The sequence below is a fragment of the Chrysochloris asiatica genome, unplaced genomic scaffold, assembly GCF_000296735.1.
Source record: "Chrysochloris asiatica unplaced genomic scaffold, ChrAsi1.0 scaffold00012, whole genome shotgun sequence".
NCBI lineage: Eukaryota > Metazoa > Chordata > Mammalia > Afrosoricida > Chrysochloridae > Chrysochloris > Chrysochloris asiatica.
The window spans coordinates 33,163,479-33,175,686 of NW_006408530.1; the positions used below are offsets into that span (position 1 = coordinate 33,163,479).

General features: G+C 41.9%; 1 protein-coding gene across 1 annotated transcript in view; it reads right to left on the bottom strand.

Moving 5' to 3' along the window:
* MGAT5 (mannosyl (alpha-1,6-)-glycoprotein beta-1,6-N-acetyl-glucosaminyltransferase) overlaps window positions 1-12,208 on the bottom strand; it is a 307,459-nt gene that overhangs the window by 266,082 nt on the left and 29,169 nt on the right. The window contains exon 2 of the mRNA XM_006834588.1: window positions 10,654-10,818. Coding sequence (XP_006834651.1) covers window positions 10,654-10,818 — 165 coding nt within the window. The remainder of the gene's footprint in view (window positions 1-10,653; window positions 10,819-12,208) is intronic.

Here is a 12,208-nt window from a genome sequence, read left to right on the forward strand (position 1 = left end):
ATTAGTTTTACATTCATCCTGTCGTATATGGTTTCATTGCCATGGTTACAATCCCCTCCATGCATCATCAACCAACCAAAGGGTATACCCTGCAAGCCTGACTCCCGGTCATCAGCACACAGTCCCTCTCCCTCTCTGGATCTAAAGTCCTCAGCAGCTCCATCTCTCCACGTCATCATCTCTGCCTCCATCTCAGGCGTCACTGCTTCTCTGGGTAGGGTCCAGCTCTCTGCTCTTCTCTCTTGATGGTCCCTGGGACCTCTGCTCCTAGACTGAAAAGTTAATCACTCCCCTCCTTGCTACAAAACGTCTACCTTTAAGAACTTAAGAACTCTTATGCCCAGATGGGTACAGAGTTTGAAGGTAATTCTCAAGATTGATGGGTCAGGTAAAGTCAATTGATCCTCTTGAAGAGAGGTGGAAAAGGATCAACACCAACGGTCCACGTAAGTCATGTACGTACCACTGACGCTCTCATAACTCTTTCATCACTGGACAGTGAAGCTCCAACAATGCTTCTTACCCAACCACATGCATTTCTGCTGCCTGCCACAGGTGTGGCATACAGAGTGTTGGGTATAAGAGGGAGACCAGGGTTTGCCACATTATGCATGTGACCCTCCCCTTCTAGCACGGTGCCAATCCCAGAGGGCAAAGTCAGTAGTTAAGGGGCATGGGATGTTGTGCAGGGGTCTGAGCAGTCAGTCTCTCATTTCATCCTCGCAAGTGTGAGAGGACAACGTTGCCATCAGTATTTTTCTTGTACAGAGAATAAGCTGAGGGTCAGTAATGGTGAGCAAAATCCCAGCAATGAACAAATAAGAGAGGTAGAGTTCTACTCAAGATGGATGAAAATATCAGACTTCCAGCCTGCAAATGCCAAGCAACTGTCAGAAAGTCTTGCTCTCAGCTTCAGTAACCTATATAAAATATAGCATTAGAGCTGACCATCTATTACATTCCTGGCCCTCAGTTGCAGAACAACATGGAGTCTGGGTTTTTAAGGAGTTCACAGTCCAAGACACAGGTATATAAATAACAACCAAAACTTATTGAGCTTATTACTTGGCAGATCCTGGCCTGAGTGTTTTACATGTACAAATATTAACTCAATTCTCACAACAGCACCATGACACTGGTACTATTTTCCTGCAGTAGTATAAAGCACTGGACTGCAAGGTTGGCAGTTCAAACCCACCAGTCACTCCTTGGAAACCCTATACAGGGTTGCTATGAGTCAGAACCAACTTGATGGCAGTTAACAACAATACAGACAATGAGGTGTCCCTGCCTCATGCAAAACAGCACACTCTGCTGTTAGCCAATAGGTATCAGAGGTTCGAGTCCACCCAGAAGTGTCGCAAAGTAAGGCCTTGGATTTACTTTTTACAAACCCACCACTGAAAACCCTATGGCGTCCAGTTGAACACTGACACATGTTGGCAAGTCAGAATCAACTCAAAGGCAATGGTTTATAGGTGAGGAAATGGGTGTGGTTTATTCTTATCCAAAGTTCAGTTTATAATCTGCCCAAGGTCACACAATTAGGAGGTGGAAGAGTGGAATGTCAAGTGTCAGCTGTCAAGTACCAGAGTCTGTTGGCTAACCCACAGTCCTATGGCTGCTATTCACTCAAGTGACCCAGCAGGGTGGCATTAGCACAAGAGCATCAATGGATGTTCACTTGTAGCTGCTCCATAATTACTCGGTTTCAAGAGCCCATCTCCAGCGGCAGGAAGGGACAAGGAGTTTCTTCTGTAAATGTTGACTTGGACTAACATGAAATAGAAAGACAGCTTAAAACTAGCTAATAGTGTAGCTGTCCACCTCTGACAAGGGAAATAAAAAAACATTTTAAAATCCTCTGTCAGTCTCAGACGTGCAGACCTTCTGCTGGCTGTGTCGCTGTCCTGTGTCCTTGTGACTGTGTTCTGTGTCCATATGAACTTAGGAATGCCGTGCCTCACAGCTCCTTGGTTGACAGTCCAAGAGCAAGAAATGGGGAGCAGGTTGTCTCATACGCCTTTTCATCTCCAACCTAACTGGGACTATATCAAGGTCTCTTCTTAAATTCTAAGTTAAAATTAAGACTTTCAGACTACCTGTACAATGTAGGCTTTCTCCTTCTCTCTGGGATAGAAGTAAAAAGGGCAAAACCTGCAATAGTAACTGATGTTCACAGAGGTCACCTAAATTTAGAAGTGATGGAGAACCAAAGCTAAAAGCACAAAATCCTTCAAAACCCCACAAATCTCCAAATCTAAAAAACTTCTCATCAACTTAGAGACAGGCAAACTCCCCGCATATGCACACACTGAAAAAGAATTAATTCTTTCATTATTTTTTTCATTCTTCCATCTGTGGCTATAGAATGAATTTACTGGAATATGTGTCAATGTAAACAGGTAGAGGATGAAACGCAGGGACTATCTGAGGGGAAGCATATGCTGTGTCTACTGAATCAATGCCATATGCAAGCAGATCTCACAACTGTATACACATACCTCATTAAACCAAATTAGAGCAAGTGGGATCTGTCGCCTTCTGATTAAAACAAACAAATCTAATTTCAGACTGCCCTATCTCTGATCTGAAGAGCATCCCCGTTCTCAGGAGTTTTTATAAACAACAATAAAGCCTGCATAAGTTTCCAGGGCTGTTCCAACATTCTGTATAGCATGTTATTCCCACTGTTTACCTATCAAATGGCTAGGGAGAAATAGCATTCACCAGAGGGACACATAACTCTCATTTTGGAAATAAAAAAAGCCATACAGTTTCTGAAAGGTCAGTAATTAGTCCAAAGGCGTTAAGATTGTTGGCCCCACCTTTTTTTCCTGAAAGAACAATTATTCAGAACAACCTCTAACGTAGGCTGTTGTTGTTAAGTACCATTGAGTTGGTTCCGACCCATAGCGACCCTGAATAGGATTTGAGGCTGTAAATCTTTACAGGAGCATAAAGCTTCATCTTTCTCCGGTGGAGCAGCTGCTAGTTTCGAACTGCTGACCTTGCGGTTCGCAGCCGAATTCATAACCACTACGCTACCAGTAATGTAGGTAGGTGGCTAAAAAGTTATTTGAATCCTACTTTTATTTTATAATTAGTCACCAAGGGAAAAAACAAAACAAAATAAATGATCTTATTATGGAATCTTAGCTGTCAGAAGGCTTAGGAAAGCAAAAGTATTTCCTCCTTTACAACATAGAAACAGTCCATTTTTCCAGGTGTTTTCAGAAATCCCCAAAGCATGTATCATCAAAGAGAGACGAATGGCAGAAACAGCTCTCTTCAACTAATGGCTCGACCATCATGGTCATTATATGAGCTCCAAACACAGTAGCTGCTTGGGTGTGCGGTCAGAAGAGGGAAGACAATGCTTGGTCTGACACATACTTTTTGAGAATCTGCTGTTTGCCAGGCTCCCAGGGAGAACTCGATTAAAAACAAAGTATAAAATACTGCCCAGGTTTTTGAGGAGCTTAGAGCCTGGTTGGAGACGGAGTGGAAAGGTCCAAGAATGTACAAAACAGTCGTGGGAACACTTACCAAGAGCACAAAGCAAAATGTGGGGTGGTGTCAATGAAGGCTTGTTAGGGGAGCAAGTCCTTCAGTTGAGTCTTAGAAGAGGAAAGGTTAGCCAGAGAGAGGAGGGCATTCCAGGCTAAAGATAAAAACAGGTAACAGCATGAGGACATAATCTGGGGCTCGGGTGGCCCCGTAGTAGAATTCTAGTCTGCCTACCTTGGCAGTCTCATTTCCTTCTCAGTTGTTCTAAATATGTTCTATAGGATATTTTATGTTATATATAGTCTTTGGGGACCTATCTTCTTTTCCTTTACTTACTTCATTTACTTTCTCATATCTTGTTAATTATATACTCTGCCTACAAATAATAAAATGGAATTTCTTATAAAATATTCTGCAATTTAAATCCACTCTCAGACTATTTTGCCAGCATTATTCTGAATGAGAGGCTCGTTCATGAAAAGAAATAATAATTGCCTTCTATCCAAGCAGGAATAAAATGCAAACTGCCAAAAATGAAACGGTTTAGGTCCAAGAAAGGTGTTGCTTAAGATCAGGATCCCAAAATCGTCTGCTAGAAGTTTTAAAAAATCTCTTTCTTCAAATGTCTCCCAAGATCAATTGCAAAGTTAAAAGGGGTGGGTAAGGGGGCTTGCAAGTAGCCTGCCTAATGGTTAACACACTCAGCAGGTAACTGACACATTGGGGGTTCAAGGCCACCCAGACACACCTGGGAAAAAAAGGCTTAGTAATCTATTTGTGGAAAACCAGTCACTGAAAACCCTATGAACTACTGCTCTACCCTGACATGTGGGGGTTTGTCATGAGTCAGAGTCAGCTCAATTGTAACTGAGAACCGAGGAGAGGAAGGAGACGTTCCATCTTAGCTGGTCAATCACAACACCCCGAAGTCCCAGTCATTCTTCTACACTTACAACAAGCCACCGGCTAGACTCAGGACCCAAACAATACCTGAAGACCAGGATTTCTGAATCACCAAACCAAAGGTATTCTGGACATTTGGAAAATTCTGTTGTGCGAGCTGGCCTATGCATTATTGGATGTTCAGCAGGATCCCTGGTATCTACCTGCTAGATGTTACTAGCAACCTCCCCAGCTCTGACAACCTAAAAGTCTCCAGATAGTGCTTAACATCCCCTGGGTAGCAAAATTACCCTCAGTTGAGAGCCACTGATATAAATACACAGTCTCAGAGGTGAGCATCCTGAGTCTCTCCTGAGTTTGATTTTTCTTCTTCTCCTTTTTAAGTAAGGAAGTCAAAAAGCTCTTGACCACACAAAGTAAAAACCACACCAATGACACACTTTTTTTTTTTTTTTTCTGTTAAGATACCAAAATCACAGATTCAGACAAATATCCAAATGGTTACTTCTGCCCTTGCTGAGAATGAAACAGAAAACAACAAGTAAATATGAGAAGCACAATTTGCTTCTTGCTGGAGTCAACAGGGAAGACCCTGAGATCCCAACTCTGCTCTTGCCATTCCGCATCATCACGGATCCCACTGACTGGCCAACAGCCCACTCTGGGAAACCAGGCTACTGAGACCCTGCCAAGGCTAGGGGCTGGGACATCTCAGGTCCCTCTTCAACACAAAAGAGAATCCAGAAAGAAAATAAAAAAAGGAGAGAGAATGCAGGTACACAAACAGGGATACCACACAGGTGCAACTTAATTTCAAGGCCCATTAGCAGCACAAAGTGGGGGACAGGCAGGGAGAAAGGTGCTTTCAAAATGCAAACTCTGGAACTCAATTTCCAAATGGTAAGAAGAATAATTGGAGCCCTGATGTGGCACTGTGGGTTAATGTGCCAGACTACAAAGCCATTTGAACTGCAAGGTCGGCAGTTCAAGCTCACCAGCTGCTTCTTGGAAACACTATACAGGGTCGCTATGGGTTGGCATCGACTTGACAGCACTTAACAACAAACAGAATAATTATGGTTGTCTTTTGAAGAATCCTATTCACATTCAAATACACTGTACTTCAACCCCAATACTAGAATATGTTGCATGTCACGATGATGTTTAGGAAATGTAGGGCGGTCTAATGTTCAGGTTTGTACAAAATCCCAGAAAACAGCACTTGAGCTGTGCCTGCACCTTATATTGTGTGAGTGTTCACAACTGATGTAATCGTGTGTGATCATAAGGAAAGGGGATCCTATCATTACATTTTAGCATTTAGCAAACTGCCAATGCTGGCCAGTTATTCAGCTGACATTGAATGTCAACAACTGGTTTACTGGCAGTTCAAGCAAATAACAAATGTATATAAAGACACAGACATTCAACAGATATTCTCTCCCATGCAGACAACTGCACAGTGTTCTCCAAAGTATTATAATTTAGAGTTATAATCACCATGGTTTATGAGACTCCCCAGAAAAGACCATTACTGGGAATCTCAGTCAGGACCAATGAAAAGAGAGCCCAACATATGCTGAGCAAGGGATGTAAAATAGCATATCACACTGTGAAGAAAATTGTCACAAATTGAAATGGAGAAGAACTGTAAGGAGGAACTCCTTGCTGAATCCAACCCTTTTGTGCCATCTCACTGGTTAGGTTTCCACAAACCGCTACAGACATAAACATCTTCACAATCACGTATCTATACTTCATACTTCTTCCCCATTTTAGTACATGGCAACCAAGTACAGAGCTAGACCCAGTCCTACTCTCTTCACTTCTTTAATCCAAGATCATAAAATGAAAGAAAGGCAGAATCAGTCTTCCTCCAAACCAAACCATCATTCTGTAAGTACATAGTTTGGACAAAGGAGCATAGTAGCCCTTTGGGGAGTAAACCTGGAAAAATTAATTTACTGTGTGACTGGGGATTTTTAAAATCTCCATTTGCACTTTTTTTTTGATTCATCTCCTACCTTAACAAAATAAACAGAGCTCAAATATGCAGCTCAATCAGATTCTTGATTTTAATAAATTCATTTCCTCCCCTAAATTTCTCCAGGGACATGTTCACTTTCACATAATCAAAAAACCCAAAGGTGACAAATTTGAAAAGAAAAAGCATTTTGGATAAGAGCCACATAGAACATAACCAAACATCAAAAGGAGACAGACATAGATACACGGCTATTCATGAAAAGAAAATAAATTTAGGGAACCTTTCTTCAACTCCTATGGAACCCAATGTGGAGACAATTTATAGCCGACCCAATGAGCCATCAGCAAGCAATGAGACACACCAGTAAGCAATCAGAGACATCAGTGAGCAATGACACACCAGTAAGCAATCAGAGACTTCAGTGAGCAATGAGTCACCAGGGTAAGCAGTAAAGAAAGACACATCAGGGAAAATGCTTCTGAGCAACTACCACATGCAGGGATGGGGACAGAAACTCCTCTCAACCAGGGCTGTTTCTTATTAAGTGTCATCAAGTCGGTTCTGACTCACAGGGACCACAAACAGGGTTTCCGAGGAGCCGTTGGTGGGCTTGAACTGCCAATGTTGCAGATAGCAGTCCAGTCCAGAGCCACAGTGCCACACCAAGACTCTCTCAACTAGGATTGGAATCTTATAAAAATGTACTCTCTCCCAGCTCAAACTCACTTCTGTTATGCGGAGAACATTTTAAGAACAGCAAGCATGACTCTGAGCCAGAGAGAGAGCAGAAATGCTGCTCATGAATAAACAAACCATGAGTGAGAAATATACACTGAAGCCCCTCCTCTTCTTTTTGGCAACATGCTATAGGAGTCCTGGTGTGATGCTGTAGGTTAATATGCTGGACTGCAAAGTCGATTTGAACCACAAGGTCAGCGGTTCAAGCTCACCAGTCACTCCTTGGAAACCCTCTACAGGGTCACTGAGTTGGAAACCAAATCTACGGCACTTAACAATGACAGCAACATATATACTAAGGAATCCTGGTACAGGGTCAGCAGTTCAAACCCACCAGCCACTCCTTCGAAAGTCTATGCAGGGTCAGAACCGACTTGGCAGCACCTGTCTGTTGGTGAAGGCTTGTGCTGCAAAGATGAACAAGTTTCAGTTGCTCATCCAAATTAAGACTAGTAAAAAAAGATCTTAGTTGATCTAATCCCCAAGATCAGCCAATGATAACCCTATGGATCACAATCTTTAGAGAGTGTTGGGCATGGGGTCCTCTGAGCCAGGGGCCAACCAGATGGTGGCCAATAACAACAACAACAACAACAACAACAACAGTGATCTGTCTCAGAGCCAATAGTTTAGAGAATAAGCTCAAGAAGTGTTTGTTAACTGAGTCAATTAACTTAACACAGGGGCTGGGTCAGGATTTCATTTCAACAAAGCAGTCACCAACTCCCTCCCATTTCATTCCTGGAGGTTTACCCATGATCCTTTGCCCTGAGTCCTGGGGAAACCACTACAGAGTCAAAGACAACAGGATCCCAAATCAGATGAGAATGACAACAGAAATGTTTACAATAGCCTTTCAACTCCAGGAAAGTCAGCTGGGTGGTGGTTTGAATCCACCGAGATGCCTTAAAAGACAGGCCTGGAGGTCTGCTTTTGAAATCACAGCCTTGAAAACCCTATGGAGCAGGTCGCATGTCCCACATGATGTTTCCAGGAGTCAGAATTAATTCAACTGCAACTAGCAAGTCTTAAGACACAGGTATTGAGGGGCAACAAAGTTAAAGGCATTCCCAACCTGGGGGAAAGAGGATCATGCCAAACTGCAATAAAATCAGACAGGAACTCCCCAGTTGCATTTTCTACTGAGGATGGGCATGGGGGGAATGAAGACTGGAGAGGCTTGGGTTCCATTTATTAATAAGCAATTCAACCCAGTGGGAAGCTTTCTTGTCTAATTACAGAAGCTGCTGGAAACCGCAAGGAAGATAGGATTTATGGCCTAGCTGACACTGCCTCTGTATTGTAATTAAAAGTTATTTTTAATACTTTTGTTTGGTTGAATACTTAGGATTATTCAAAATATATTTTGCAATTTCAAACTTGCTTAAAGGCAAAGAATATCACCTAAAGGTAATACAACAAGCTTGTATAATATGAAACAATGAAATGTTTTGACATTGGTAGATGGGAAAGGAAAAGGGTCTCTCCCATTTACAGCTGAATTTTTATAAGAAATAGGGAAAGAGAAACAAGCTAACATATGTAGCAAACTAGATTTTTTTAAATTCCATAAGTAATCCAGCTGCTAACTATTTCATTGAGTTCGGTTGCCGCCCACCAGAACTATATACAACTCATCCACAGCCATTCCAACCATTCACCCAAAGCTCCGAATCCTGGCTCGATGGCCACACTTACGAGAGCAAATCCTGACTTAACCACAAAAGTCTAGGGGCCAACCATAAGACAGTGATATCAGGGTCCCATGTGAACTGTAGGCAACGGTTTTGAGTTTGTTTTACATCCACTTCTCTTCTCTTAGCTAAGATTTCAGTTTCAAGAAAGGGGTGGCCAACCATTTTTCAAAAGGAGAACTGCATGGGGTTGTCCACGAGTAGCTATGGAATCAGGCTAAGATTAGACAGTGGCTGTTTATTTCTGAAGTACCATTTCCAGAATTTATATTTCTCCATATACACAGAGAAGTCACCAGGGGTGCAAACAGTAAATGTGCTTAGCTATGATCCCAAGGGTAGGAGTTCGAGTCCACCCAGAAGCACCTTAGAAGAATGAACTACTACCATAAATCAGCCACTGAAAACTCTATGAAGCACAGTTCTACTTTGACACACATAGGGTCACCAAGAGTCACAGTCAAGTGGTCGGTAACTGGCATTGTTATAAACACATTGGAGGCAGACCTGTAATCCCATAGAGGGTAGACTTTATTAAATAGCATAGCCTTTTGTCATTGTTTGATGGAAGAGGAAGGAATTCTGCCACAAGGGTAAGTCAAAAAGTATTGCTACAAGTGGTCCAGTTCACACATGCTCAGATTTATTCCAAACAAAATGTGGGTGGCTGTGGACAATTTCTGTTAGTAGGGCACATGTCCTAGCAGTCATGAGTCACAATCAACTCAATGATAGTGGGTTTTAAAATTTTTGTTCAGGCTTCAGTAATTTTTGTTTAGTGCCCTCACTAAAAAGGTCCAATGAAAACAGTACCTTCTGAAAGGATCAGCTGGGACCGTTAATATCAAGGGAGAGAGGTCATTCGGCTCGGAAGGTGATAGCAACTGTGTTTTGTAATCCCAAATGAATAATCTTGATAGATTTTTCTGGAAGGCTACAGGACTTATTAAGGAGCTCTGGTAGTGTAGTGGTTACGAATTGGGCTGTGAACCGCAAGGTCGGCAGTTCGAAACTACCAGCTGTTCCACGGGAGAAAGATGAGGCTTTCTGCTCCCGTAAACATTTACAGCCTCAGAAACCCTGTGCAGTCACTGTGAGTTGGAACTGACTCCTCGGTACTTAACAACAACAACAACAGGACTTATTAGGAATAAATTTTAAGAAAACTAGAAACTGTATTGATAAGTAGCAGGCAACTGACTTGCTGATTCTTCAAGGATAGCAAGAGTTGTCCAAGAAGAACTTTTTGGGAAAACGTAACCCATCTACCTTACAGCCCTGATTTTGCTCCTTTAGACTTCTTTTTCTTCCCAAAATCAAAGAACACTGAAAAGGAATACAATTTGGGTCCCTCAAGGATGGCAAAATTGCTGTTTTGACGTGATGTAAATCAAAGAACTCAGAATTTTGAGGGGGACGTTTGGGCTGATGGAAATACCACCTCCAAAAGTATATAGAGCTAGATGTATGCTGTGTTGAGAAATAGATTCACATTTTGATTTTTTTGTTTAATAAAGGTTTCTAGTATTTTATAGCAATATTTTTTGACTTATCCTCATATGAGCTTCTCAAATAACCTCTATATTTCATTTATCCACGCTATAAATCTTCACATTAGAAGTGAATTCCAGGAGCTCATTATGTGCAAATGAGGCATAGAAACCATCAGATATCACCAATCCTGATGAGACTATAAAAACCTTTTAACACCTGTTATTCAAAAATAAATTGATATTCTCCTTTATAGGAAAGCTGTGTTCCTTTATTCTTTTCTAATGCAGAGTTTGACACCACAACAGGGCACAAAATTGCCATTCTTACCTGCCATATTAATTTTCTCAAGTGCACCCAAGCTGGGAACAGCTGTGGTGGAGTTGGTCAAGTTTGTTCCCGTACCATTGATTACAAGATTGTCCACCTTCGACTCTAACTTGCCAATGCGCTGCAAAATATTGTCCAGTAACACAGCAAGAGTCTTCTTTAAATCTGTAAAAGAAAATGCAGGTACTTCTTAAATTCTGTCACCCCTCCACATGACTCTCGGGGTTTCTCGCTTTCTTTAACATGTAGAACAAGCAATCTCAAATGCCTTTGAAGTGGCACAGCTAAAAATTAGTCCTGTTAAGACCTGTCCTAGGTTCATCCTTAAGGGACACCACAACACAACAAAACCAAACATGTTGCATTACAATTCCAGTTCCTAGCAACTCTCTAGAACAAAGTACAGCTGCCTCTTAGGGTAGCCAAGGCTATCAATTTTTATGGAAGTACACTGCCACAACTTTCTCCCACAGAGCGACTGGTGAGTTCCAACCGCTGACCATTCAGTTTGCTGCAGAGAGCTTAGATTGTGCCATCAGAGTTCCTTTTAAGGGGCCTAAGACTCTGACTACTGGTGTGATGCTGTAGGATCAGCATTGGGCTGTAGACCACAAGGGGGATGGCTCAGACTGACCAGCTGCTCCTTGGAAACCCTATACAGGGTCACTATTAGTTGGAACAGACTTGAGGATACTTAACAAAAGCAACAAGAGCCTATTAGCCATATTGCTCTATTCTGGAATGCAAACTTGACAAGAAGTGAATGTAAAATGACTGCCAGCTATTATGATGAGTCCTGCCATGGCGCTGTAGGGTCAGCACTGGACTGCTAACCAAAAAGTTGGAGGTTCTAACCCACCAGCCGCTCCTTGGAAACCCTATACAGGGTGGCTATGAGTCAGAACTGACTCGGCGGCACTTAACAACATTAGCTTCATAGAAAAAAGCCTTTGTTTCTTAGCATGCTACCAGGCTATAGTTAGCTATAGTTGACTTGGCCCATGGCGACTCTGTGCAAGTGATTAGACTGTTAAAATCCATAGAGTTTGCATTGGCGGATAATTCTCCAAACACTTCAACTTGCATATTATAAATTATAATTTATATATATATATATATATATATATATATATATGCATACAACAAAATAGTAGTAATGGTGTGGTGCTGTAGGATAAGCAGTGGACTGCCAAATACAAGGTTGGTGTTTCAAACCCACCAGTGACTCCTTGCAAACCCCATAATGGGGTCACTATGAGCATTTAACAATAACAAAAATACACAAATATGAAATGTTCCACATAATGAGTTTTTATAAATGTATTATACCTATGTTACCCAAATTCCTATCCAAATAATTACCAAAAAAAATTTCCTAGTTTTCTTTCTTTCTCTTTCTCCCTTCCTTCCTTTCACTTTTTGTGTGTAAACTGGGCGAAAGTTAACAGAGCAGAGAACAAACAAGATGGCGGATCGGGTGGACGTATAGCAGAGAGCTCCGCCAACAACAACACAGAATACCCGACCAAGCAGGCTCAGGGGATGGTCCCAGAAC